This window comes from Pocillopora verrucosa, chromosome 3 (genome assembly GCF_036669915.1).
Source record: "Pocillopora verrucosa isolate sample1 chromosome 3, ASM3666991v2, whole genome shotgun sequence".
Taxonomy (NCBI): Eukaryota; Metazoa; Cnidaria; class Anthozoa; order Scleractinia; family Pocilloporidae; genus Pocillopora; species Pocillopora verrucosa.
The window spans coordinates 7,211,291-7,239,218 of NC_089314.1; the positions used below are offsets into that span (position 1 = coordinate 7,211,291).

The following is a 27,928-nucleotide window of genomic DNA, read 5'->3' on the forward strand; positions in this document are numbered from 1 at the left end:
GAAGAGAAATGGGGGAGGAAGGGGACAAACGACAAAAAAGGAGACTGCTTGCAATGATTTCTGTCTTTTTTTCCGCCTTTTGTGTTTTTTCGTCGCCAGGTTTAGCATTTGATAGAATTAAATCACAGCAGTAAAAAGGAGAGGATGTTTAGATGTCTTTTAATGCCGGCCGACTGAATGAAACAACTTAAGGAACGACGGTAGTTATAGGAAAAAACAAACATGCATACAAAATCAAATCATCAAAAACAATATTGAAAACGGTCGGTCGGTGGGTCACGAAAGGCGTTATTGTTACACAAGTCAGGCCGACAGATTCTGCGATAAATTATCGAGGAAAAAAGCAAATCAGAACCAAGAAAATTAACCAGTTTTTCCTCTCATACAGGGGCTGCCTATATCGAACTAAAGACTACATACTAGTCACTTGTATTCAAACTCTGCACACAAATATCATTCTATGCGTGGTGCGTTCAGCCGTTAAAGAACTATTTCAATGGCTGTGCTTTAGGATCCAGGCAACAAGGATAGAGGTCGTATCTAGAGTCTTTTTCAACCACTCATGCCATCTATAACTACAAAGAGACAAGGATATTTCACAAAAATCCTTTTAATAAATCAATAAAAGTGAGGCTAAAAAATGTGACAACGTTGGGTAAAAACAAACCAACTAAATTTCTATTTACAGTGACAAGTGAGACAAACAAGCATTTAAGTTTGTAACACCAATTATCGACTTAAAATTTTCTGATAATGAAAAAATTTTCCATATATCTCCAATTTCAAGCATCATCAATGTAAAGCATCGAAAAATAAGCCTTCTTGAAAGTACAACGCTGCCTGTCAACTGATCCAAGCTCAAGGAATCATTCATCTGTTCCTTTTCTCAGTCGGCTTTTTTTGTAAGGAGAAAATAAGCTTGTCAGCTAATTAAAATTAATTGAACTAATTAGTTTGAAGTAATTGAGTTGATTAATTTGAGTTAATTAATTGAAATAAATTGAGCTTGTCTTCTGCCAGGGTCTCAGCTGCTTGAAAAGATCGAATTATTGGGAGAGTGAAAATTGAGGTTTGGGAAGGAAAGGAAGCTCCTCTCACTCCTTCCCAGACCTCCAATGTCTCACCTCACACCCTTGACTGTCTCCAAAAGAGGAGAGCCTGGCATAAACGACTAAAGGAGTCTCTTTCTTCGCGAAAAAAAGACATTTAGGATCCATGCTAAACTATTTTACTCTGACATCCTAAGAAATTCGTTTCGCGTTCACATCGACGAAAACACTGAGTAACATCCAGGTAATTTACTGCTGAAAAGAACTTGCATTTCCGGTTACAGTATAAGACGTTTCACGCGGGACTAGAAATTTGGGAACTTCAGGAAACCACCACGACAAACTAAAGGTCTAAATTATGAGCAGAACACTGGCTCAGCACCTGCGTTTTAAAACTCAGTTCATTTCTCAGCAGTCCCCTGCAAAACAACAACGTGAAATCACTAAAAATTTGCGTAATCTGAGGAGGGAAATACTGACGGTAAATTATCTAAGTTTCCAATTTGAACTCGACGCTGCTCTTATACGTTTTGCTGAAATATAGGTGTAGGGCCGTAAGAGACAGTAAGCACGTCCAGAAATTTGCGAAATTCTAAATAAACAGTAGTTTCCATTTGGCGCGAATATATGCACGTTGTTTTTCGTATCTTTTGCTGTTCGGAAATTATCCGTTCCGAGATGCGAAAAGTTTCCGAGAGTGAAGCTCGAGGAAAAGTGAGAGCTTTGAGCAACCGATAATATCTAAGGACAAATATACGAAAAATATTTTTGCGCCAAATGGAGGCTATTGTGTTTATCTTCCTTGTATTATTTTTGCAACGCGCGGGGAAAGTGTTTACGAACAGTTCACCGCTTATTACGTAAGATGTTCACTTTTCAGTGTTCGCTGGTACAACTGTATGAACACAAAAACATGTCCTTTCTTCTGTGACAACCAACAGCCAACAAAAACCGTAATGGACGAAAAGTTTGAAAATCGGGGAATATCAGGTAGGGTTTATTCAAGGATATTCTGCAGTTTTGAGCTAGTGGATATTCGGTCACACGATGCATTTAGACCAATCCCGCGCGCGACCAAAAATATTTGATGGAACATATTCTGAAATATCATTCTTCTTACTGCTCGCTAAATCAGTTGCCATGGAACCTTTTCTTCCGTGCGTTCAGTCAGCTTCATCATCATCATCATCATCATCATCGAAATCATCGCTATCTTCCTCTTCGTCGTCATCATCATCATTATCATCATCGTCGTCGTCGTCACCATCTTGCTCTTTTCTGAACCTTATTCCTTTTTTTTTCAGCTCAGCTTCTGTAAGAGGTCGCTTGATCCACCTTGCACCTGCTATATCAATTACCTAACACAGGACAAAAAAAGGACACAACATCAACCACAGCACCAATTATGTGAAACTCTCAACTTGCATTTTCACACCAGATAAATATTTAAAACACCTTGAAACTCCCCACGTATATCGGAATATTAAGTTTCCTTCGCTTGGAAAAATACACCTGTTTCATTAATTCTATGCAACACTCAAATTACATTTTAGCACACAAGATAAGTATTCGTCGCATTCAAATACATTTCTCCATATAGCGGGCAGTGAAAGAGAACATACTATTTTGAATTCAAATATCTACAATTGACTACAAGACTTTATTTTACAGCAAGGAAAAGATCTCAGTTTCAAATAACAAACAACAATGGTCCCTGACGATTAAAATGAGATGAAGGTTAACAAACACATAAACTACAATAAATATTAATTTTTTTTAATAGGACGAAAACTGTCTAATATCTTCGAAACTATTTTTCGCATACAAATCATTCAAATCATTCAATAATTTTCCAACCTTGTACGACTACATGCAACGAGTTTTATTCCAGTTAACTTCTCCACCAACATAATTGTTACACGATTGTAAGTCAGACAACTCTAAATATTTCTTTTTGATGATTCGGTGTTCTCGCTTTAATGTTTTTCTTCACCTTCCTTGAAGCATCCTCTCAATGAAACCGTACTTTTCTGACAATACTGTTTCAATCATATACGAGACACTTAAAAAAAATAATGATAAAAAAACAAATTCAAAACAACTTAAATGTTCTCACTTGTGCCTCGCTGAACTAACGCCTCCTTAGCTATCCTCGTATTATTTCATGCTACAGTAGTTTCTAGTTTGCTTAGTTTTGAGATTGGAAGGAAGATGTACCATTTCCGTATTCCTAGAAGCAAAAAGGAACGCACACACTCCACAGGAAAGACAAGACAGCAACGAGTAACGAAGGCAGGTCCTTTATTCTGGTGATGGCGATGAGAATAAGAATTGTTTATGTTCAGGGATGTCGCAAAAATATGGGAAGCTGCGTAAAGTGTACAAAGAATCAGCTCCACGGTGTGTGCCAAATTGAAGTTCAAAAATATATCACTTTTTAGGATTTACACTGACACGAAACCAAGCAGAGACAAACACATACGATAGTTAGTTGAGCAACTTCATCATCAACAATGTCTTTCTTTAATTTTTCTTCAAAAATGAGCTTATGTGACGCGGAAGACCGATGGGCCCTACAATCATCTGACAGTTACAAAATATGAGCAGTGTAGCCAACGAAGAAAAAAAATCAACTGATAAATAAGAATAAGGAAACCATTTAAGAGCGAGTAAATTATAGCGCAGTGCCGAGTTTGACTGGTGGCCGCGTGTCACGGGTCGCGCCTATGAAGTTTAAGCTTTTAGAACGATTTGTTTTGCTTTTTCGTTTGTTTTACTAGCGGGGCGCTTACGCTTGACGCACAGCAAGGCTTCATTCGTAAAGCACTAATTTTACTGGTTGCATAACATAACGTCTTTTCTAGATCTTTCAGCTGAATGAGATGTCAATGGAAACTGCGCCTTAAAAAGGCTTCTTCTCTCCACTAGTTTAATTAGTCTGTGCAGGCGCTTTATTTTATTCAGGACTTGGTAATTTTGCTCTTATTTGGGTACAGAATGGAAACAACGAGCCGAAGCGCTCGTCAGTGGTGACCCTCTTAAACACTTTTACTTGATTTTTTTTCTCTCCTTTTTCATCTTTCTTCCTTTTTTTATGCAATACAAGTACACAGTCTCCCCCTCCCTCCTCGGAAAAAAAATATATATACCCATCGAATTTTATGCCCGCCTCTCTTCTTTTTTCAATTGCTTCTCGCCATTTTCTCTTTTTTTCCTTATTACCAAACCCGGAGTACTTTGCTCTTTTTTCTATGTTGGTGAGGGTTTAGCCATATATTTTCGTTTAACACACTTAAAGGGTTTCAGAGTGTAAGGTTTGAAATAGTCATTTTGACAAATTCACTTTTTACAATGTTGTTCTTTAATTTTTCTAAAAAAAATAAAAAAGGCTTCTATGACAAAGGCGACCAAGGGCTCTACGAGCATCTGACAGAGTTACTCAACATGAGCAGTGCAGCTAAAGACAAAAAGAATCCAACTCATAAATAAGAAGAATGAAACCATTTAAGTGCAAGTAAATTATAGCACCGTGTCAGTTTCTTTTTGAATGTTAATCATTTCACCTACAACTTTTGGTGAATTATTTCCTATCATCAGTACAAGTCTTTAAAATTAAAATTTATGACAATAGAATCAACATGACTTTTGCTTTTTAAAACACGCATTTGCATTTAACACAAGAAAAAAACCTTTTTTTTTTGGTTCTTTCTATTTTGTTGGGTAAACGTTTTCTGTTAATAAAAACGAATATACAGATGCTGGCACAGATTGTAGAGAAAAACTTCACCGAATCCAAAGCATGTATGGGTTAACAGTAATTTCAGGTCACATAATCAAACCCAAATAAAAGCATCCCATAATAACAACACAAGCCTAAAAAATTCAAAAATTAACATTTCGCAAAGAAGTTTGTTCCGAGAAAAGTTCTCACAATTCATCTTTTTCTCTCTCTTATGTAAGGCATAGCTACAGAAGATTTCTCTGACAAGATTTCGCTAAAACTCAAAGGCCAATCGAATGAACTCGAATGAATCAAACTCCCAAAGTTTTCAATCAGGTTTCAGTAATCAAGCATCCACTACACTGGAAACTACTGTCTGTAAATAATATCAAAGTTTTGAAAGCTAAATTTGTTTCTGTCTTAATTTAATCTTAGACAAATTTTCTGGAAACCATAGTCAAAGAAGCATTACATGAACCATTAAAGTACTTAACATGGGCTGTTTACGGTCTCCGCCATCCCCAACAATTGCTCCTGATGTCACAAAATAGAAATAGAAAATTTCGAAAACAGTGACTGTTACTGATGTCTACATTCTTTCCCATGCAGACTACTCTGATAAATTTTATCAAAAGCAACTTGCTGGAAACAATATCTAGTGCTATTCTGAGGAACGTCTAACTAAAGATTAGATACAACTGAGTGAAACAACAAAAAGACTCTTACATGGTAATCAGTGAACAAAGTGATGCCTCTCCCTTTTACTGCTGTACACAACTCTTCAGTCTCTGTCTTTGTCATCTGAACACGGAGCAGGTACAGGAAACTCAGCTTAGGAACACTGCTGAGATGCTGGACCAGGTCCCTGACTCCTCTGCCAAGTGGATTCCCCACTAGATCAAGATTTCTCAGCTCTGGTACATCCTTAAGTGCACGATCCAGTGCTGATGCTTCATCTTCACCCATATTTGTAGACGACAGTTTCAGCTCAGTCAGATTGGGTACACTGTTCAGGTTCTTGGCCAGTTCAATGATCCCATGACCCAGTGGATTGTAAGACATATCCAGTTCTTTTAACTTGTTTAAGTACTGTAATGAGGCAGCCAGTGCAGCACATTCCTTTTCTCCCATTTGTACACAAGTTAACTCTAACTTAGTCAACTGTGGCACGTGATGAAGATTCTCAGCCAAATGACTCACACCGCTGTGTAAAGGGTTCAATGACAAGTAGAGCTTATGCAAGTTTGGAGAGTGGTGCAGTGACTCAGCAATAAAAGCAGCACACTTTGCTGTTAGATTGATACCTTTCAGGTTTAAACTGTGGAGATTGTCAGTAAAATTAATTCTGTGAATCCCGCTCTCAATCGAATTAACTTCCACGCCATCTGTCACCCTTCTCCATATAGCAATATCTCGAGGAGCTGTTAATAAGGGTAACAAGTTCTTCAACAGAACAAAATCCTCAACTGTTGCCGGAAATAACTTAACCTCTCTCACCAGTGACAAATAATGTTCAGTCAAAGACAGTGCAATGTTGTCGTCTTCATTATTTCGCAGATTATCCACAGGTGGCTGAGAAGAACAAACCGACGCTGATATCAGTTCATGAAACAGTTTACAACGAAAAACAGCATTTGTTATGCGACGAAAATAAATAAAGTTTCTCATTTCGCTTTTTTTGAGGAAAAAGTCCGCCTCGCGTAAATCGGCGTATTTTTTAACATCTTTAATTTCTCCAGAGCACGTTAAAACGACCACGTTCAAGTCAAACAATATGGATAGAAAATCATCATGATTACTCTCCCAATCTGAGTAAAATAAATAGTTCGGAAAGCTGGTGGTGTCTTTGAAGAAGTGCGTTTTGGCAGCAGTAGACGAGTGTTTCTTATCAAGTATTACAACATGGTTAACACATGAGAGAAATGCAGAATACACAGCTAGTCTGTCTGAGGCTGGACAACGAAACAAATAATCGACACACAATAGAATAAACTCCTTTTGTGCAAGAGACAAATCTTCGACAGAAGACGTCCTAGTAAAATTGTAAATTGTGAGACCTTCTTTCTCTCCGACATAACGTAGATGATCAAAAACAATGCCAGCAGCTTCTGATGACAACTCACAAACGAATTTTAGAACTTCAGCCATCTTCCTTGATTTTTCAAACGTATCCATTCCTGACAAGCAGGTGACGGTTTCATTCTTCTTAACCTTCGCTTCTTGAACGATGAACCAAGCGGCAAGAAACTCCTGAACGGACTTGTGAAGAAAAGACACGATCTTCCCACGGTTCAAAGCAGAAAGTTTGGAAACTTGGAAAAAACCGACATGAATAAGCTTCTCGAAGAGATCACCAGGCGGAAATTTACTGAAGTTAAAATAGAGGCAGTCCTCCAAAAGAGCATCGAATGCAAGTTTTCCTATTTTGGAAAGTTCCTCTTGATATTCATCTATGCTTTTATCTGTTGCGACGTTGTCTGAGTCTTTAATAGCCATATGATCCAAGAGAGTCTGAATAAATTCTACGTAAATTTCGCCACGAGACGTTGGTAATTGAGGTTTTTTCTTTTTCCACAGAAGACACAACATCAACAATAATAGTGGAATCTCTGCCATCTCCACGAGGTCATGCTTTCTTAGGTATTCAAGTAGCCCTTTAACGTCCTCCTTATCAGGAAGAATCTTACTTGCAAACTGTTTCTTCTGTTCCCAGCTATCGAACCCGTTAACTTCAAACTGAGCGTGACTTGGCACTCTAAGCTCATCCTCTTTCACTGGCCGCGTTGTGATCATTACACAACAGTCTCTCAGTTGACTGCCTCTCCAAATCTCGTGAATTATGGATGATTTTCCACCGCTGTACTCGTCATATCCATCCAAAATGAGCAGCACTTTCTCTTGGTTCTGACGGACATATTCACACAAGTTATTGACTGCCATCGGGTCATCAGCAGACAACAGTTCCGCTGTTTTTAACATGGTACAGAGGTCCGAAATACCACAAACGTCTCGTAACCTGATTAACAGTAAAAGATTGAACTTTTCGAGGATCTTCGTTCTGCCATTTGCCCAATCCACAGCTACTTTTTGAGTGAAAGTAGACTTTCCTATTCCAGGTCTTCCATACACCAGAATTCGTCTACGGATGGGATGATCTTCGTCACCTTCTAATACTTCACTGCTGTCTCCCAGCTTCTTTTTCGTTGTCCCGTCAGGTTTCCTGTAGTCTTGTAAAAACGTTACTTGTATGTAAATGCTATTAATGTGTACCGTGTTGTCTGGGTCCCATGGTGTTATTTTCACTTGACACATAGTGTTGTAAAACGCCCTCAACTGATTCCGGCACCATTCCCAAAATTCTGTTACAGACGAGTCTGTAGACAAAAAACAAGTAGCTTGGTAAAAATTCTCTTTCTCCCCCATCGAAAAGAAAATCACTCGAGAAGGGTTTTTGAACAATAAGGAGAATAATTCTTTCCATCTGTAATTTGTAACTTTGACGACGTCACTCTATAATTCCGAAGGTAAATATTCACATTTTCACTAACTGATCACTACGGTGTTGTTTTTTGTTTTGTTTTCGCTTTTGTTTTTCGTTTTGTTTTTTTTTGGGGGGGGGGGAAGGTTGGGGGGGTTCGATTTGCCCCTAATTCACGAGTACAGTCTCCAATCCTCCCGTGAAGGAGAGAAGCGTGGGCTCATTTCACGAACAGCGGCTGGTAATTGAGGCTATTGTTTGTTCCGCTACACAAAAATCTTAAAAAAATATATTGATTTGTTCTGTGACAAGTGAAATTATTATTAAGACAAACATTAGGGAAAACTTCAAATATTGTAGTAACTATGAGTTTCTAAAGCTTAAATTCGAACATTAGCCCCTTGTTGGACCGATTGGGTTATGTGTGGTTTATAAAATGGGGGTTGGGCTAAAAGGAGGGGAGGGGTAAGGCGGGAGATTCTAGGTGTCTTATGAGTATGTTGCAGCTGAGCCCTCCCTCTCTTGCTAATGTAATAACCTTTTGTAGATTTTTTCAGACCATTCTATATTTTCATTGTTAAACGCCGTTAATCTTGCTTCCACAATTTCGAGATGACGCCCGACTGTCTTCCATTTTTCGAGTTTCTGCGAAAGCCTCTCTAAATCTTCGTCGCTGGTAACTCCTTGTAGCGAAGTATCAAGAGGAGAGGATAGCGAGTGGTAGGTATTGCATCTATTCATGCCGTTTGCCGGATCCACGCATATTTATTTTACAAAGGCAGGGGGAAGGAAGATGGGGTGGGGGGGGGGGGGTGGGGGTTAACGGGCACGCTTATAGACATGTCCTCATTTTACCTCTTTTCTTTGGAGTCAAGGCGTCACTCGAAGACGACTCTTCATTACGGCGTTTCACCTTTGGCGGAGGCAAATGTTTAGTAGAACCACCTGCATGGTAACAAATGTAAAAAGATAATTAGACCAGAACATATTATTTGAGCCAACAGATTTATTGTTGCAATGGAGCTTTTTCCGTTCCTAATAAAACGTCTCCTGATGAATTTGTTTCAAGGCCGATTCGTGCCACTGCATTATGCAACCCTACTTTGTATCATTTAACACGCCCACATACGCGACCAGACGATTTTTTGTTCGTTTTTATTTTTGTTTTTTTTCCCAGTCAGTAAGAAAAATTGTCATCGCCACGTAAACGGATTTGGTGACCTACCATTTATATCTCGACTATGTGATCGAGCGAAAAGCTCTAAAAACCTCTTATCTATACAATAAGCAGCTTGGGTAAGGCCACTCTAAATCTTCGTCACTAGGAACTCCCTGCTTGACAACAAAAATAAACACATCACAGCAAAGCATCAAGATGAGAGGATAGCGAGTAGTACGTATTTCAACTATTCATGCCATTTTGCTGGATCCATGTATATTTATTTTACAAAGGCAGGGAAGAGAAAGATTGGTTGGGCGGGGGGGGGGGGGTGTGTGGGGGTCACCAGTCCTCATTTTACCTGCAAAACGAGTTCCTTTCTTTGGAGTTAAGTCCATCGAAGACGACTCTTCCTTACGGCGTTTCACCTCTGGCCGAGGCAAATGTTTAGTAGAACCCCCTGCATGATAACAAATGTAAAAAGAAAAAAAAATTAGACCAGGTTTTTCGAGCCAACAGATTCATTGTAGCAATGGAGCTATTTCCTTTCCTCGTGAAACGTCTCCGGAGGAATTTGGTTTCAAGGCCACTTCGTGCCATTGCAATATGCATCCCACTGTGCATTATTTTACACGAAATATACACGCCCATATACGCAAATGGAAGATTTCTTTTTTTTTTCCTACCAGGAAGAAAAATTGTCATCGCCACGTAAACGGATTTGGTGACCTACCATTTATATCTCTACTTTGCAAAAAGCTCTAAAAAACTCTTTTCCATACAATAAGCTGCTTGGGTAAGGCCATTTTAAATCTTCGTCGCTAGGAACTCCTTGCTTGACAACAAAAATAAAGACATCACAGCAAAGCTTCAAGATGAGGGGATAGCGAGTAGTACGTATTGCATCTATTCATGCCACTTTGCTGGATCCACGCATATTTATTTTACAAAGGCTGGGTGAAGGATGATGGGGTTGGGGGGTGGGGGTTAGCGGGCACGCCCATAGACATGTCCTCATTTTACCTCTTTCCTTTGGGATTGAGGCGTCACTCGGAGACGACTCTTCATCACGGCCTTTCACCTTTGGCCAAGGCGAATGTTTAGTAGAACCACCTGCATGGTAACAAATGTAAAAAGATAATTAGACCAGAACATAATATTTGAGCCAACAGATTTATTGTGACAATGGAGCTTTTTCCTTTCCTTATAAACCGTCTCCTAATGAATTTGTTTCAAGCCCAATTCGTGCAACCTCATTATGCAACCCTACTTTCCATCATTTAACACAAAAATATACACGCCCACATATGCGACCAGAAGATTTCTTGTTCTTTTTTTTTCTTTTTTTTCAGCCAGTAAGAAAAATTGTCATCGCCACGTAAACGGATTTGGTGACCTACCATTTATATCTCTATTTTGCGATCGAGCAAAGCATCAAGATGAGAGGATAGCGAGTAGTACGTATTGCATCTATTCATGCCATTTTGCTGAATCCACGCATATTTATTTTACAAAGGCAAGGGGAAGAAAGATCGGGTTGGGGGGTGGGGGTCACTGGGCACGCCCATAGATATGTCCTCATTTTACCTGCAAAATGAGTTTTTCCTTTCTTTGGAGTTAAGGCGTCCTTCGAAGACGACTCTTCCTTACGGCGTTTCACCTCTGGCCGAGGCAACTGTTTAGTAGAACCCCCTGCTTGATAACAAATGTAAAAAGAAAAAAAAAATTAGACCAGATTTTTCGAGCCAACAGATTCATTGTAGCAATGGGGCTATTTCCTTTCCTCGTGAAACGTCTCTTGAGGAATTTGGTTTCGAGGCCACTTCGTGCCATTGCATTAAGCATCCTACCGTGCATCATTTTACACGAAATTTACACGCCCATATACGCGACCAGAAGATTTCTTGTTCTCTTTTTTCTGCCAGGAAGAAAAAATGTCCTCGCCACGTCAAACGGATTTGGTGACCTACCATTTATATCTCTACTTTGCGAAAGGCTATAAAAAAAACTCTTTTCCATACAATAAGCAGCTTGGGTAAGGCCACTCTAAATCTTCGTCGCTAGGTTCGATTTGCACCTAATTCTCAAGTGCAGTCTCCGATCCGTGAAGGAGAGAAGCGCGGGCTCATTTCATCAACAGCAACTGGTAATCGAGGCTATCGTCTGTTCCGCTACACAAAAATCTTAAAAATATATTGATTTGTTCTGTAACAAGTGCAATTATTATTAAGGAAAATCTCAAATCTTCTTGTAACTATGTAACACTTAAAATCCTCCAGTCCGAAAGTCTAAATCAGAATGCAGATTCTGAAGAAGTTAAAAACTGAAGTCCTCAGTGACTAATACCTTCAAGCTTTGAGCGCTTTATGCCCTGGTCCAGTAACCCGCTTGATGACTTCCTTTTTCTACCTTACAAACATAAGGAAAGTAATTTAAACCGAGAGACAGCGAGGTGGGCATTTAATCAGGTTCATTACTAATTAAATAATGGCAGGTAATTATTTGCATGTCAAAGAAATCTAGCCGCAAAAATGTATTTCTGTAAGACTAAGAAAACCGTGAACACAAGAGATTTCTATGGAATATATGCCATAAAGTTTCAAGAAAAATAGCTAATCAATAGAAGAGAGAAAGCTAAACCGCAAACAGCAACGCTAATTAGTTAAGTCTAAAGGAAGATGTCATGAGTCAATATGCAGCATCGAGCCCCAGACCCTCGGATTCTGCGCTCTGAAGCTCTCCTACTAAGCAAGAGAGAACTCTATGGTGAGTTTCACAGCAATAAGAATAAAAGAAACAGTTTCTCACTGCATCTGTTAATTCAAATACATACCTGCTGTTTTGGTAGACGAAACATGTTGCTGTTGGGAAGACTGGGCACTAGAGCAGCATGGCTCTACCGGAACTTCTTTACTCAGTGCTGAATGTTGTCTGTCAGTTGAAATATCTTCAAGAACACAAAACCAAACAGACAGCAGTTAGACAGCCTTATGAGGTTTGAAACAGACATGCGGCTTTATGTAGTTCAAACCAACATAATTCGAATACTGCGTCCTAACCTTGCTTGCAAAGGTTAGGACATAACTCAAACGAATGTGGGTGTAAGATTTCTAAAAATGCAAATCTACGTGAGGAATTTAAGATGTTTGCGATCCTTCCTTCCTCTGCATAAAAATTCAGCGTTTAACCGCAGTTCTTAGGAGAGGCACCATGCAATAATTGGGTTGAAAAAGACTGGCACCTATAAGCCTCAATAGACATACTGGGAATTTGTAGACAACGATGATGGCTCAAGTAATTTCCTATCTGCAAGAGTTAACAGTTACTGTTGTTCGGTTAGCAATGATAATTTGGTTTTATTAACTAAGTTGATAATGTAAATGGCCACCGTAAAGAGTTTCTACAGCTGATGTTTCGAGCATTAGCCCTTCTTTGGACCGATTGGAGGAACCTGGGTTACCTGTGGTTTATAAAATAAGGGTTGTGCTGGTAGGGGAGGGGTTGGGCTAAAGCAGGAGTTTCTGGGTGTATTATATAGTGGGGTGAGGTTGGAAGTCTTCTTCCCAAAAAGTTTGAAAGCATCCCACCATCCATCTTTGTAGAAAGAAAATTAGAGCTCCTGTATGTTAAGTTCAGGTCAACATCATTATCTTTTATTTCTCACATTTTGTTAGCCCAGTGCAACACACAAAAGCAGAGCCTGTGAAATTGCTGACAAACATGTAACAATTCTGAGTGAAGAGCTGTTCTGATTAGTCAGTGCATGATCATAGGTCATAAATCATGGTTTTAATTCAGTTTTGGTAATTCAGTTCCAGCAAATTTAGTGACTGTGAGCACAGCTAGTGACTGTTAGCAAATATACTGTAGGCCTAAAAAAGACCAAAGTTGATCTGTTTACCTTTGTAATGTGGCCAATCTTCAAAAATACTGCATTCCTTTAGAATGCTGACAACAAGAGAAGCTGCTGTTACACTTGCAAATGTTTGCCAGGTTTCTTTTGCTTCAGTTCCATCTGCATATCCTGAAATACCCTTGATGACAACCCACTCCATTTTCAGTTCATGTGCTGCACTGAAAACTCCTACGACATACAATAACAAGCTATTATGAATAAAACAACAAGTTTTAGTATTCTCCAACATCTCCTGATTTCAACCTCTCCCATCGTTACCATTGTCATCGAAGATTTGTAAGGAAATAGAGATATATTTTGGAAAGTCACCTAAAATATACTAGGTGCCGAGCTAGTCCCTGTAGAATGACCCTCTCCCAAGTCCCATATCATTCAGCCACTGAGACTTTACTCTTATTCACTCAACATGTGTATGAAATACTGGTCAGTTCATCAGTAGCCATCTATACTCCTGGATATAGAGACACACTGTGAGAGTAAAGTGTCCCAGCCAAGACTAGAACACAATCACATTAGCCCTGGGCTTGAACCCAGACCTCTTAATCTAAAGTCCAGTATGTTCACTCACAAGCCAGTGCATCTCTCAACACTTGCAGAAAAGTTTGCCAACACGATATGAGTATCAACTCTCTCTCCCAGGATACAAATATATCCAAATATCTCTTTGAGCAGATTTTACAGTAACAGTAACTTCAAAGGAAAAAGAGATCTTACCCTCTCCTTCTGTTTCAATTGCAATTGCTTCAGGAAATGACTTCACTAGTTCATCTTGTCGCCATCCAGCTTGCACGACCTCAGTACCACTCAAAACCTCGCCACAGAGGACTTCAACTTTCCTCTCTTTAGGATTTTCTAGGGGTGGATTCCAACCATGACTTGCACATTCAATGAGTTCAGTAATGTCTCTGCTTACAGGAGTTGTGAACCCACAAAAGTTCTTTCCATCCTTTGTAACCTTCTGATAGGAATAGGTTGTGAGCTTTTCTGACAGAACCACATCCCCAAGCTTTGTTGATTCCTGATTCATACCACTACAGTGGCCCACAGAAAAGACAGCTTTTGGCCTCAGCTGAGTGACAGCATTTTTTACAACAGTTAAAGCACCACCAGGAACTTTAAATCTCTCTGAGCATTTCATCAAAGCAACTTTCAGTTTAACATCTTGATCTTCACCAAAGCTGCCAAAGTACACATGACCAAGGCCTTTGCAATAGCTTCTTAATGGATCATTAATGTAATAGTAGCAGCTCAAGAACTCACAGTCCTTCACTGTTAACAACAGAATGTCAATTGGGAGTTGAATATCCTTCCAACGTATAAAATTCTGGGTTAGTTCACTTATCTCTGGAAGACTAATATTGATCTTTGGTGGGTCACCATAAATGTTCTTTGAACTGCTCTCGTCAGTTCTTGCAGTTTCTGACATATTGCCAATCAGCTTCTGAAAATAAAAGCAATACAGAAACATATAAAAACTAGAGTTTAATTTAATTCATCATATTTAAGCCTGGACATAATAACTAGCCTCCAGTCCTGCCCATTTAGTCAACATTTAATTCATGCAACTGTAAAAGTTCATGTTAATGTTTGGAACAGAATTCTATTAAAGATAATCTGCTTCACTGCAGAAATCTACAAAGACAATCACTAATCATAATCATGTGTCGATTGCAATGAATAAAACAGAACATCATTCACAATCTTAAACAGTATATTTTCCTTCTGATCCTCATTGAAGGTGATTGAGGTAGGTTCAAAGTTTCAAAGAAATCATCACCTGCGATGCAAACACCAAATTGTTTAAATTCCGCAACTAAAACATCTCAGGGAGCGCTGATTGCAATGAATAAATTGGGCAGCATATTAGTGAGTATTTGTTTCATTACTCGCTCAATGACACACGTGTTTCAATGCCCTGAGTAAGCGACATTTTCCTTCCAAGCTGCTTCATCAACATCTCAAATCAAGCAAATCAACTGCTACTGTTTGTTGCCTGAATAACAAAGGCACATGAGTTGCACATTTTATTTTCCACCGTGCATGCAAAAAAATCATATATACGCATCTGACTACCCTGCATCTGAGCGTATGAAATTTGTCTGCGCAGTTAACAAATACACGAGCAGTATTGTAGTGACTGAAAAATAAAAATTTAAATCAATCATAGTGGGTATTAAAGCCAAAATACAAATATAGATTCATGCTTTTTATGACCTTGTACCTAGATGAAATAGATGTAAAATTACAGGCAGATATGAATAATCACATCTGGTGGCAAACAACAAAGACAACTGGACACATCTCCAGTTTGTACAACTAAGCTTAAACTGTACTCAGATCAAAACATACGATAAAGAATATCAACCTAAGGTGTTGTCCCAAGCCCAGTGCACAGAGGTTGCTTATATAAGTTATTTTTTAGTTTAACATCCTTTTCTTAAAGGCAGCCAGTTCTATATTTAACACTGTTTTGAAACAGGTTGTTATCAAAGCACTAGGTAATCATTTTTTATGTGTTTGGATGGTCGACTCAAGTTAAAATGATTTAATATGTTAGGAAAGTACTTTGGAACATTTACTTGTCCACTTTATATTAAGCCTTATCATGCTGACACTGACTTATTTACCATGAGTGATAAAGGAAACGGAACAGTTTAAAGCAAAATTCCAGCATGTATGTCAAACATTGTGATGGTCTGTAACCAGTGACTGATGCTGATTCATTTCTGATGAGTAACAAATGACACAGGACAGTGTGCACAGCTTCAACCGTTTCTGCAGCCCAAGCATATGATGGTTTGATTTATTTTATTTTTGATAAGTGAAAAGTAAACAGCACAGTGTGTGTAGAACCATTCCCACAGCCTATGCATATGACTGTCTTTAGTCAGCTAGTCATTACACCTGCTCCAATCAGTCGGAAAGGTTATCTGGTGGAGAATTGGACACTGATTTTTGAAGGAGAGAACTTGAAAAAAAGCTCTCACAAATAATCCTCAGAACAGTGTTGTGGGAAAGGAAACCTACCAAAAAGCTAAAAATTCACTAGTTGGGGATCACAGTTTACATTGTTGAGCACTGCTTATTTAACAGTGTCAACCATGAAGATGGAAAAATTGACACCAAAAACAGGCCACAAAAATTGGCATCTACTGGTTGCTTAATGTGAATTAAACAATGAACTGATCTTATGCATATTGGTAACAGGAATAAAGAGCTGTGAAGTAAGGAAGTGATTCAAAGCATTAACACTTGATGAGGCAATTGGTATAATCAGAGCTGGAAAAATATACACCATTGAGCTAAAGAACATAGACTTCAGGAGCTGTAGAAGCACCCTTAAGTATAGTAAAGAATCATAAAAAAAAACCCAACTCCATGCAAAAGGTACCAATGCCAAGACTGTGGAAATCCCTCAAAACCATGTACATCAATTTTTTGCTGATGGAAAAAATGTAACAAGTGTCTCAAAAAGGATTATTTGTAACAATCTGCACAGCCTTTTTATATTTCATATCACTTAACCATTATTAATATTCTTGCTAGGTACCAACCGATAGGAAAGGACCGGTATGGGAAGAACGTCCGAATCCTCGACGCGCACTGGTTAAACTTTGGTTGGGGAGAGGAGAAAGATCCTATCACTGGGGAAACCCAAATGGTCTACCATCCAGACGAAGTTTGGGTAAGGTATGGGTTTTTCACAGATGAACCCTGGAAAAAGGTAAACATCCGGCGCCGCAGACACCAAACAGATGCCAACCAAACACCCGGCTGCCTCTATCCTGCTCGTTTGAATGTGGTCCCAGCCAAACTGGAAGACCTGCAACAAATAGCTGCCTTCGTCCCTGAGCCCCAGCGCCAGTTTTACTTAACCATGGAGGCCGCCGAACCAGTTTTAAGGTATTAGGTAATAAAAAATAGAATAATACACTATCAACGTAAAAAAACGCCAGAAAAGCGAGGAAATACACCGAGGAAAAAAAAAGGAAATTGTAAAATACAAAAAGTTCACAAGGACTGCCAATGGCAAATTTGAAAACTTAAGCGTAAACTTTTTATAATAAAGGACAATGTCGACAGGTATTAAAGACATCAGTTCGCGGTAGTTTGTACATCTCTACTAAACGCCCTAAACGCATTACTTTCAACGCTGTGATAATAGAGAATCATTTTATTTCCTTAGCTGTCAGCAGGAAAACAAAACACCAATTCCAGCGAAACTGAAAGCCCACATCCTACTACACACATACAAGGACATCTTCAATGGAGAATTCAACCTGGGCTTCGCACTACCTCGCACCGACACTTGCGCCACCTGCGATAAACTGGCCCTTAAAGTGCGATCATCCGAGGGCGCGGAAAAAGAAAAACTTGAAAAAGAACTCGAGGAACATCACAAACTTGCCGAATCTGCATTTACAATGCGTAGAGACGACAAGGCACGCGCGGTGAGGAGCTGGGTTGGAAAGCCCCGTCCAGTTGGCTCTTCAGGAGAAAAACACCGCAGTAAAGATGCCGTAAACATGATAACGTATGATTTTCAACAAAATCTGGAGACCCCAAACTTACAGCATAACGATATGTTTTATAAGAGGCAGCTGTGGACTTACAACTTTGGTATCCACGATTGCGTGTCCAACCAGGGCTATATGTTTATGTGGGACGAGACGACAGCCAAACGTGGGTCAGTGGAGGTGGCAAACTGCCTGTATAATTTCCTCACTGAGTTTAACACTGGAGCGAGGTAAGTTTTAGTTTTTTGTATTTCGGAACATCGGTAGGTTGCATCTTAGCGTAAACCTCGAACCCTGCATGTTTGATTTTCAAATTCAATTTCGCGAGCAAATTCACCTAGTCCCCAGTCATTGTTAGATACAGGTCTCACTATAACACCATATTTTTTTATTCTGTCTTTATAGGTCGCTCGTAAGCTACTCTGATGGCTGTTCGGGTCAGAACAGAAACAAGACGATAGTTGCCCTCTACGCCGAGCTACACCGCACGGGCGTTTACGAGGTACTTAACCACAAGTACCTCGTGAGGGGCCACACGTTCCTTCAAAATGACAGAGACTTTAGCGAGATCGAGAAGAGAAAGAAAAGCGCAGTGGTGTGCTTACCAGAGGACTGGTGTAAAGTCGTCAGAGAGGGGAATACAGTGAAACCGTTCGTGGTACGCGAAATGAGGCAGCCTGACTTCAAAGACCGGAGGTCTTTCTTGGTATCCAGGTACATAGACAATTAATCAGATAGTAATCGACGTGCGTTTCTGGTATGAGGTCACCAGATATGCACCCCCGTTTTATTGCGTCAATATGTATGTACAAGTTATAGAGCGTTTTAGAGTGGCCTATTTTAAAAAATCCCAGTAATAGCTTGTTTTTGCACCTAAGCCTTATAAAGATAAGGGGGGAGGGGGGGGAGTGAAAGTTCAAGGGGGCGATATTTGTGGTGTGCTACAAGAAAATCATTACTTAATTTTCCGGAAATTTCCACTAAACTTTTTTTGAATATCTCATCTATTTCCTGGATTTAAAGTAAGCTAAATAAAAATAAGGCACGCAATGCTTGTTTTTAAAACCATGAAGCCGCAATGAACTTTGGAAACCTTGTAGAATAGGACTCATATGGATCTTTTTATATTTCATATCACTTAACCATTATTAATATTCTTGCTAGGTACCAACCGATAGCGAAGGACCGGGATGGGAAGAACGTCCGAATCCTCGACGCGCATTGGTTAAACTTTGGTTGGGGAGAGGAGAAAGATCCTATCACTGGGCAAACCCAAATGGTCCACCATCTAGACGAAGTTTGGGTAAGGTATGGGTTTTTCACAGATGAACCCTGGAAAAAGGTAAACATCCGGCGCCGCAGACACCAAACAGATGCCAACCAAACACCCGGCCGCCTCTATCCTGCTCGTTTGAAGGTGGTCCCAGCCAAACTGGAAGACCTGCAACAAATAGCTGCCTTCGTCCCTGAGCCCCAGCGCCAGTTTGACTTAACCATGGAGGCCGCCGAACCGAAACCAAAGGATAAATGAACATCTTATTTTACTTGCATATAAATATTTTATTTAACAGTGTAAGAAAACTTACAAAAACTTTTAAAATTCTTTTCACGCTAAGAGAGAGGCGAATTTGAAAAATTATATGCATAAACGCTAAAAAAGGTACTCATGCAGCAGTCACGCTTGTAATCTGAGAAATAGCAGAGGAGAATTGCGTGAGTGACATAATACTCTTTGTTAAAAATAGCTCGCATGTCAACAAGTCACTGTTTCGCAGTATGAATCAGAATGGTGCTTTCTCCAAACCAAGCGCTTGAGGACGCTTGAATAACACGAAAACGGTGAGCAGAGTACTCTTAAACTGGCGAATAAAAATCATCCAGCGCGAGTTAATACGTGACAAAAACGTTGTATGTTTGTTTTTGCACACTAATTAAATTAATAGGCCGATGTTTCACACGAAAGTGTACTAGCGATAAATAAATTTTATTCCTGCACAAATTTGATTAAGTTTAACTTTTCTACGTAGCGCAAAGCTTTTTTTAATTTTTCGTTAGACTTCAACTTCGATATTATTATTTGCTTATAAAAGCGTGTTGTACTTTATCAGATATTGGGTAAATTTGATATTTTGCTTAATTAAATCATTATCGTCAAAAAGGGAGTCAGTTCAAAACAGTTATGTTTGTTTAGCGCGCGCCCTTTCTTTGTTAGTTTTTTTTTTCCATTAAGTGCGTGGACGCTTGTTGTGCAAGGATAATGAAACTTGATAAAACGCCGCTCAACACTATTAGTGCCGCTTGGACAAGTTTTATTTTTTCGAGCGTTACTCGCGCTCCAACAAATTATACTGGATTAAATCATTATCGTCAAAAAGGGAGTCAGCTCAACACAGTTATGTTTGTTTAACGCGCGCCCTTTCTTTGTTAGTTTTTTTTTTTTTGTTAAGTGCGTGGACGCTTGTCGTGCGAGGATAATGAAACTTGATAAAACACCGCTCAACACTATTAGTGCCGCCTGGACAAGTTTTATTTTTTCCGGCGTTACTTGCGCTCCTACAAATTATACTGGATTAAATCATTATCGTCAAAAAGGGAGTCAGTTCAACACAGTTTTGTTTGTTGTGCGCGGCGCCCTTTCTTTGTTAGTTTTTTTTCCATAAGTGCGTGGACGCTTGTTGTGCGAGGGTAATGAAACTTGATAAAACGCCGCTCAACACTATTAGTGCCGCCTGGACAAGTTTTATTTTTTCGAGCGTTACTCGCGCTCCTACAAATTATACTGGATTAAATCATTATCGTCAAAAAGGGAGTCAGTTCAAAACAGTTATGTTTGTTTAGCGCGCGCCCTTTCTTTGTTTAAATAAAACTGCGGCAGTCCTTCACGTTAGCGTTCGACAGGAGCGTTTTCGTATAACCTTTTGGCGATGTCAACGTATCTAACTCTCAAAATGGCTTTGCCTTTTCCCGAGTTGAAAAAGAGAAGGAAAAAAAAGACATTTCTTAAAAAAAACCTTGCCGAACGCCTGACTGGGAGTCCAGTGCCTAATCGACTTTGCTACATGAACATTCAATAACAAGACTTAACTTTTATCGTTAAATAAAACTGCGGCAGTCCTTCACGTTAGCGTTCGACAGGAGCGTTTTCGTATAAACTTTTGGCTATGTCAACGTATCAAACTCTCAAAAATGGCTTACCTCTTCCCGAGTTGAAAAAGAGAAGGAAAAAAAAGGGTGAGCGAAAAAAAAGACACTTGTTAAAAAGAGAATTGTATCAACTGTCCGACTGTGAGTCCAACGCCTAACCGACTGTGCTACGAGAACATTCGATTACACAATATAAATTTTATCGTTAAATAAACCGGCGGCATTCCTTCACGTAAGCGTTCGACAGGGGCGTTTTCGTATAAACTTTTGGCTATGTCAACGTATCTTTGGTTTTGTCTTCAATTCTGCCGTAGCGCGAGTTTGTTCAAGGATATTTTACGTTTGCTAAACGGTGTTTTAAACTCAAAACAAAAAACATGCTCTTTCTTTAAGCTGGTTATGAATATGCAAGTTCTCGGGGGCTGTATTGTTTTAATGAAACAAAAGGCTTCTTTTGTTTCGGCTTCATTCAATGAAAGCCGCTGCGAAATTCAAGGTTTTTTGCATACGTTATTTCTCGAAAACGAAGCGCAAACCAGCGAAAAAAAAACCAAAACAGTGTATATCGAGTAAAACTAAGTCCACATGCCAAAATTCAACTACTTCTGAACACTTTCAAAAATGGCCAAAAAATCAAGGGGTCGTTCTTGCTCTGAGCCTTTCAATTGAGGAGATAAGATTACAAGGGAAAATTTTAACTAGGATCTGTGTCGAAGAATCTGCCAAGACTTTCAATCAAGTTGAAGAATCAGATGATGAGCTATATACTTTATATCCCATATGTTCAGGAGCAGACAGTGATCGTACCAAATACCAGATGGAGCCTCAGCTAAAGGAAGGTGAGAGCTGTGAGTGGACAGTAAAACTGTGCAAACAGATTGTAGCTCAGAGGCCAACTGACTAATTATGAAAGATTAAAAAAAGCACTAAAAACAGATCAAGCCTGGAGAACATTCAAGCTATCTTGAAACCCACCAGTAAACTTTTCTCCATGCATGTATGTGCAAGGTTTAGTGTGAAATTGACATTGCTTAATGGGCTTGAAATTTCGAAAAATCAGCTATAAATTGCTAGGAAATAGAAGAATGAAGTTCTATTTACCTGTAGTAAGGCTACATCTAGCTTTTCTTATATCTTGGTAATACAAAAGAGGGCTACAACAGCTACCTCAATCAAGGCAGCAGGAGATTAAAATGGTTTACTTGAGTATAAGAGCATTTTCAATTTATAAGTTTAGTTCTATTTCAATTATACATAAAAGATAAACACTCACTTTTCAAGTAGCTTCTCCTGTGAGATGGTAGCAGTAGTTGAATTAAACTCTCAGGTACTTGCTGTTGCTGGATTGAATCAATAATACCATCCACCAGATAAACCACTGACCCAGTAGATTGTGTGGTGGATTGCATTCACAACAAGCTTCTGGGCAGTGATTAATCTGGTAGACAGCAAAAAATTCATCTAGCTGTTGGTAAAATAGCTGTTCTGTGCCAAAATCACTGTAAGTTCTGGCTGTTCAGTCAGTCAAGAATCAGAACACCTGCAGCTGTTGGAATGGAACTTAACCCCAATTCAAAATATTCTGGAACTCAGCTGCAAGGAAGTAAAACACATATGGATCAATTATCATTATTTATACGATAAACTGAATTGTACACTGTCAATGCTACTGAAACTGACTGTTTAGCACTAGAATGTTAATTTTAGTAATGCTAGCAGGTATCTATTTAAGGTTTTCTCAGTATTCTTCATGTAAACCAGCACTCCCCTTGCGAACTGAATTCCCAGTTTTCTGGGAATTCCTAGGAATTCCTAGGAATTCCTAGGAATTCCTAGGAATTCTCAAAAATTCCCAATTATGCAAATGACCCTTGCAAACCGAATTCCCAGTTTTCTGGGAATTTCTGGGAATTCCTAGGAATTCCTAAAAATTCCTAGGAATTCCTAGGAATTCCTAGGAATTCTCAAAAATTCCCAACTATGCAAATTAACTCTGATTTAAAAAGCTTGGAATTACTGGGAATTTCTGGGAAAGGAAGACTCCAGTTTTGTGAGAACTTGGAATCCCTAGGAATTCCTAGGAATTCTCAGCTTTACAAACTACCTATAACAAATTCAACACCTAATTAATCTTTCTTTTTTCATGATTGTTGTTGCTGCTTTTTTTTTTCAGTTTTTTGCTCTATTTTCATGACTAATTGCTGTAATTTGTTTTGCTGTTTTTATTCTTACAAAACATTTTTGTAAGAAAAGGGGAACATTGATTACCTCTGTCCTGTCTGCATGCCAAATGTTTGCAAAGTGTGTGGATGATCCACAAGTATTGGAACTCTTACAAAAATGTTTTGTATATGTTCCAATACTTGTGGATCATCCACACACTTTGCAAACATTTGGCATGCAGACAAGACAAAGGTAGTCAATGTTCCCTTAGAGGAAAAACACCTTTTATATGACGTCTTCAATTTACTTTATTTGAAACTCTGATCTGAAAATATTTGTCAACAAGACTTGTTAGTAGTGAGAAGTACCAACCAAGTTTCCTTTCATAACTTAATTTCTTAAATGTCCCAATCACTGGATCTCCCAAAAAAATATTACATCTTTTTATTTTTGGTGCAAATTACAAGTCCTTCTTTATATAAAAATGAAAAGTGATAGTCACACTTCAATAATAACAGCTCTTAAGTTTACTTGTTGTTCTTCTCTGTCTGTCAGCTATCAACAAGATTGTTTTATACTTCGAGCAGTGCATAACTATTTGTGGACCAGAGTTCCAACGCACCTCTGTAATTGCATATAGCTACTCCTGTCTCTTGTACAAATGTTTCTCCTTTGTAAGACGCACTCTACTCTGTTGTCAATACTGCTTTAAGTTCAGTGGAAACGACTGACTGAGGAATCGAGATGGCGGTGTTGGAACGTGTTGCTGAACGCTTGCTACGGTCAAGCTTTGTAGATTTAGGTACTGGTACACTGGGATCATCTATGTATCTCTTATACTTCCGAATGTGGTATCCTTCTTTTATAAGTATGAGGGTAAAAGACGATTTGTAGTCGCATTCAAAACTGTGATTGGCTTGTGTTATTTCTCACCTTTGCCATTAACACAACTCAAGAGAGTTTCGAGTCTTTGTTTCCTCGACAACTTTCGGCCACAAATCGTGCATTTGTAATACGATCGATTCTTTTCGATTATTTCTACATAGAGTGAGCTCACATCTTTATTTATATCACCAAGCTATCCATCTTCTAGAAGCAGAGAACCGGTCGGAGAAGTCAGAATAAAGTTAGGCGCTTTTCTTAACACTGCAATCGGCAAGCCAGCGGATTCACTTTGCTAGCCAATTACAAGTCCTAAAAGATCCACGTGATCATGCCCGTGATCGGAAACAAAGAAGACTCCATTTGGCGCTCATCGTTGAATGTACTTTGGATCGGTTGATCGCTTTTCTCAACTGTTTTGCTTAATATAACATTTCTAAAGATAGCTTTTATTGTGGTTCAGTGGGAAAACGAGAATAGCGTGAGTGTTGTAAAAGAAAAGAAAGTCGTTGGCGCCGTGGAGTTAAAAGAAGGGACAACAGTTGACATATTGACTGGTACAAACAAGGGCCGAGTGGCCATCTGTAAAGCTACGATTTTGAAAGTTTGTGGTGAGTAAAAATTGCGATATTCGTTACGTGATCAAAATCTTATAAAAGAATAGATGTAGCGGGTTGAATTAAGCTTACGTAACGCTCGGCGCAACTGAAACTAGAATAATTCTGAGAATCGAATCGGTCACTTGCATGCCGCAGTTTCTTAAGCTTATGCTTTACAATGAAATAAACCTATCAGTAAGGTTTCAAGATTCCTCTAGTCACGTTTGGGAACATTCAAGATTCATAATAGGAACTGTTATTAAACAAACCTTAGTACATAAAGAAGCCCTCCTTGGTAAAAACAAAATAATGTATTCAGCCCTTTTTTAGTAAAATCCATGAGAGAGATGTACTAACTCCAATATAAAAGTCACTCAATATAACAGAGATTTCTCAATTTGAGAATCCAATGAATGCCCTTTTCCTCATAGCCATCTTAAGAGCCTGGTCTGAGCTTTAAATATACATATTTTAATATATTATTTTTTTTCAAATTCAGATGTCAAGGAATCCAGATACAAAATGGTCAAGGTTCTTGTTGACAACCTCATTCAAGGCCAACTCATTGTGAGCCCAGGAAAAAAAATACAAACAGTACAAACAGCAGCTAAGTTTGCAGTTTAGGATAACTTCATTCTAATTTATTGTTACAGTTACAACAAGATTTTAATCAAAAAATCAATTTTATTTGTCTGTAATTAGCCCCTTCACTCCCAAGAGTGCTTGGTTTTCAAATATAACTTAAGATATTGTATTTTATGGAAAAGAATCAACAGATTTTATTCATTATTTGTGTCAAACCAAATTTAATGATTGATTAGAACTATTTTATATGAATAGCTGTAATTGAAGATTAATCCGTATGAAGTTTTCAAGAAAAGAAAAATAAATCAAATTCCATCCTAATATTACCACACATTGATGTTATTTAATCAAAAATATTCTACATGTAAGCCTTAATTAAGCTTCTAAATAAATTTCATTGAATACTTGAATTTTAGCTGGGTTTTTTTTAATTTAAAGTATTTATTTTATATCATTAGCCTCAAATTTTTGCTTAAAATTCCCAGTAATTCTTAAACATTCCCAAAAATTCCCAGAAATTCCCAGAAATTCCCAGAAATTCCTAGAAATTTTTTAGATTTACAGCTTTTCAGGGAAAGTCATTGGTTCTCTGAGTTGGAATTCCTAGGAATTCCTAGGAATTCCTAGGAATTCCAAGTCCTGTTGGCTATAAACTTGGAATTTCTGGGAATTTCTGGGAATTTCTGGGAATTTCTGGGAATTTCTAGGAATTTCTAGGTTTTTAGAAGGTTTTTAGTTATGGTTGGGAATTCCTAGGAATTCCTAGGAATTCCCAGTCCGAATTTACCGTGAAAATTCACACCTTTATTCCTAGGAATTCCTAGGAATTCCTAGGAATTCCTAGGAAAATCCTAGGAATTCCTAGGAATTCCAAAAGCCATTTCGCAAGGGTCAGAAATGCAGAAATGAATCCATAATGTATTGCTTCAACTTCTAACACTGGTTTTCAGTTAGGTGTCAGGGTCTTTGAAACTTTTTCTCTTGCAATTGAAGAGAACATTTTTTAGGAAGCATTGAGTCTTACATTGTATCAACCAAATAATTTGCTTCAAATGGTGACTGAATTCATTTGTTTAATTGACACTTGGCACCCTAACATCAGTATGCATATTCTCCATACTGTTCTCTATACAATCCCTGATGTCCCAGCAAGGGGAATTTGTTTAACAATCAAGAGGTTTTTCAATTTATTATCACTTCCTTTATTCTCATGACCTTAATGTTGGATTCAGGGATGATACTGAAAGGAGAAATTAGATGCTAAGTCACTCTTAGGGATTAAAGGGTTAACACTGAAATACAAAAAGAAGCAAGAGAGCATTTCAGAGTGGCTCAGATTAGTAACAAGAAGCTTCTAGGCACTGGAAATAATACTGATCTTTACTATACTCTGACAAACTTTCAAGTCCACATATAAAATCAAAATCATTAAAGCAGTAAATTAAAATAAAATAAACACCACACAGAGGTAAGAGACTGATAGAAGTGATCAAGTAACAAGTTATGCTCCCTTGCTTTTGATGTAGAATGAACAAGAAATTTTAACAAAAATTGGGCAAAGCAAAGCTGTTTGGAGTGAAGCCACTGAGAGTTAATTAGAACTACAGGTGGAGTTATCTCACCATTATAGGATTCAAACTTAACTGTGATGAGTGGCACAATCACCATAACAACTTCTGTAACATGTATGGAAAATGTGAAAGTTGCTAGTTTGGGACAAAATCACTTCTTTAGGTCTGTTTTAAACTCACATTTACTATTACAACTGATTTATTTCAAACTATTTCATTTTTGTTGCATTTGATTCAAATTTGTATTTACCAGTATTCCTTTGTGGGTGTGGTCTTTTTCACAAATAATCAATTTCGAGTTCACTGACACAGTAAAAAGTAAAAATAATACCATTTTGTACTACATGGAGGCTAGTATCTCCTCATTGAGATCAACTGGCACTCAAAAAACTGATTTTCTGTCTCTTTTTACAACTTGAAGATCACATCGCCATTTTTCTCTTGCAAATTCAATTCTCTTATTGCAATTCTTTTCATTATAATTTAGATTCTTTAGCCTATATATATTATTTTCCTGCTTTTTCCTCCTCCACTCTTTGATCTTCGAAAGCTTTTCTTCCTTTTCGTTAGCCATACCTCTTTTCCAGCGCACTTGAAGCGATATTTACAAATTGCTCAATCCTAGAAAAACTAATGACCTTAAACACCCTGAAACCCTTTATAATGTCGCAGAAACCCACAAAACAGGAAAGGTCACCGAGCTGTTTTCAACACGGAGATGAAAAGATGAAAGCGAAAATGGCAGAGCAAACAGCAGATCTCATAGTGCTTTTGGTGGCAATCAGGTGGCAAGACTCCATTCTCAGTATATGGCGTCAACATGGTAAAAAGTGTAGCGACTTGGTCAAAAGTGAATATTTTGGCTGTTTCTAAAGATATGGACACAAAAACTTGGAAATGACAAGGGAAACTTATGAGCATTGAAGTGCAATCAATTTCGAAACCCGACTTTGCCGTGTTTGAAGTATTAAGTGGCGAAGGAGAAGGTAAGTTGATGAAAAATATTATTGCATAACCAGATTTTAGAAAACCGTAGCGACTGTTTTACACTGATATTTCTCTGTTTCTAGTCAATCCTTTAGACTGATTTTTCACTATTTTAGAACACCAAGTATGAGCATTTGGTTGATGTGTTTTTGTTCCC

The 27,928-nt window shown here is 38.5% G+C and overlaps 2 protein-coding genes across 3 annotated transcripts in view; one reads left to right on the forward strand and one right to left on the reverse strand.

Moving 5' to 3' along the window:
• Positions 1-613: 613 nt before the first annotated feature.
• The window catches only part of LOC136279716 (NLR family CARD domain-containing protein 4-like), a 29,544-nt gene continuing 2,229 nt past the window's right edge, over positions 614-27,928 (reverse strand). Inside the window, exons 1-12 of one of the 2 annotated variants that reach the window (XM_066163684.1) lie at positions 23,770-24,268; positions 22,258-22,577; positions 14,038-14,764; positions 13,309-13,491; positions 12,241-12,354; positions 11,754-11,816; positions 10,995-11,102; positions 10,431-10,520; positions 9,769-9,867; positions 9,104-9,193; positions 5,497-8,144; positions 614-2,407 (exon numbers count right to left, since the gene is read on the reverse strand). In XM_066163684.1, the coding sequence (XP_066019781.1) occupies positions 2,213-2,407; positions 5,497-8,144; positions 9,104-9,193; positions 9,769-9,867; positions 10,431-10,520; positions 10,995-11,102; positions 11,754-11,816; positions 12,241-12,354; positions 13,309-13,491; positions 14,038-14,749 (4,302 nt within the window). In that variant the 5' untranslated portion in view covers positions 14,750-14,764; positions 22,258-22,577; positions 23,770-24,268 and the 3' untranslated portion in view covers positions 614-2,212. Of the gene's footprint in view, positions 2,408-5,496; positions 8,145-9,103; positions 9,194-9,768; positions 9,868-10,430; positions 10,521-10,994; positions 11,103-11,753; positions 11,817-12,240; positions 12,355-13,308; positions 13,492-14,037; positions 14,765-22,257; positions 22,578-23,769; positions 24,269-27,928 lie in introns of those variants that run through there. The other variant, XM_066163683.1, reaches the window with a different exon arrangement.
• LOC131778406 (uncharacterized) lies at positions 16,717-18,074 on the forward strand. Its single transcript, XM_066163446.1, has 3 exons — positions 16,717-16,778; positions 16,870-17,226; positions 17,510-18,074. The coding sequence occupies exons 1-3, from the start codon at positions 16,717-16,719 to the stop codon at positions 18,072-18,074; spliced, it is 984 nt and encodes a 327-aa protein (XP_066019543.1).

Excerpts from the sequence above, each read along its gene's own strand:
- LOC131778406 (XM_066163446.1), top strand. The coding sequence starts at position 16,717 with ATGCCAAGACTGTGGAAATCCCTCAAAACCATGTACATCAATTTTTTG. Across the intron at positions 16,779-16,869 it reads TTTTTGCTGATGGAAAAAAT|GTACCAACCGATAGGAAAGG; the intron begins GTAACAAGTGTC and ends TATTCTTGCTAG. Across the intron at positions 17,227-17,509 it reads GCCGCCGAACCAGTTTTAAG|CTGTCAGCAGGAAAACAAAA; the intron begins GTATTAGGTAAT and ends TTATTTCCTTAG.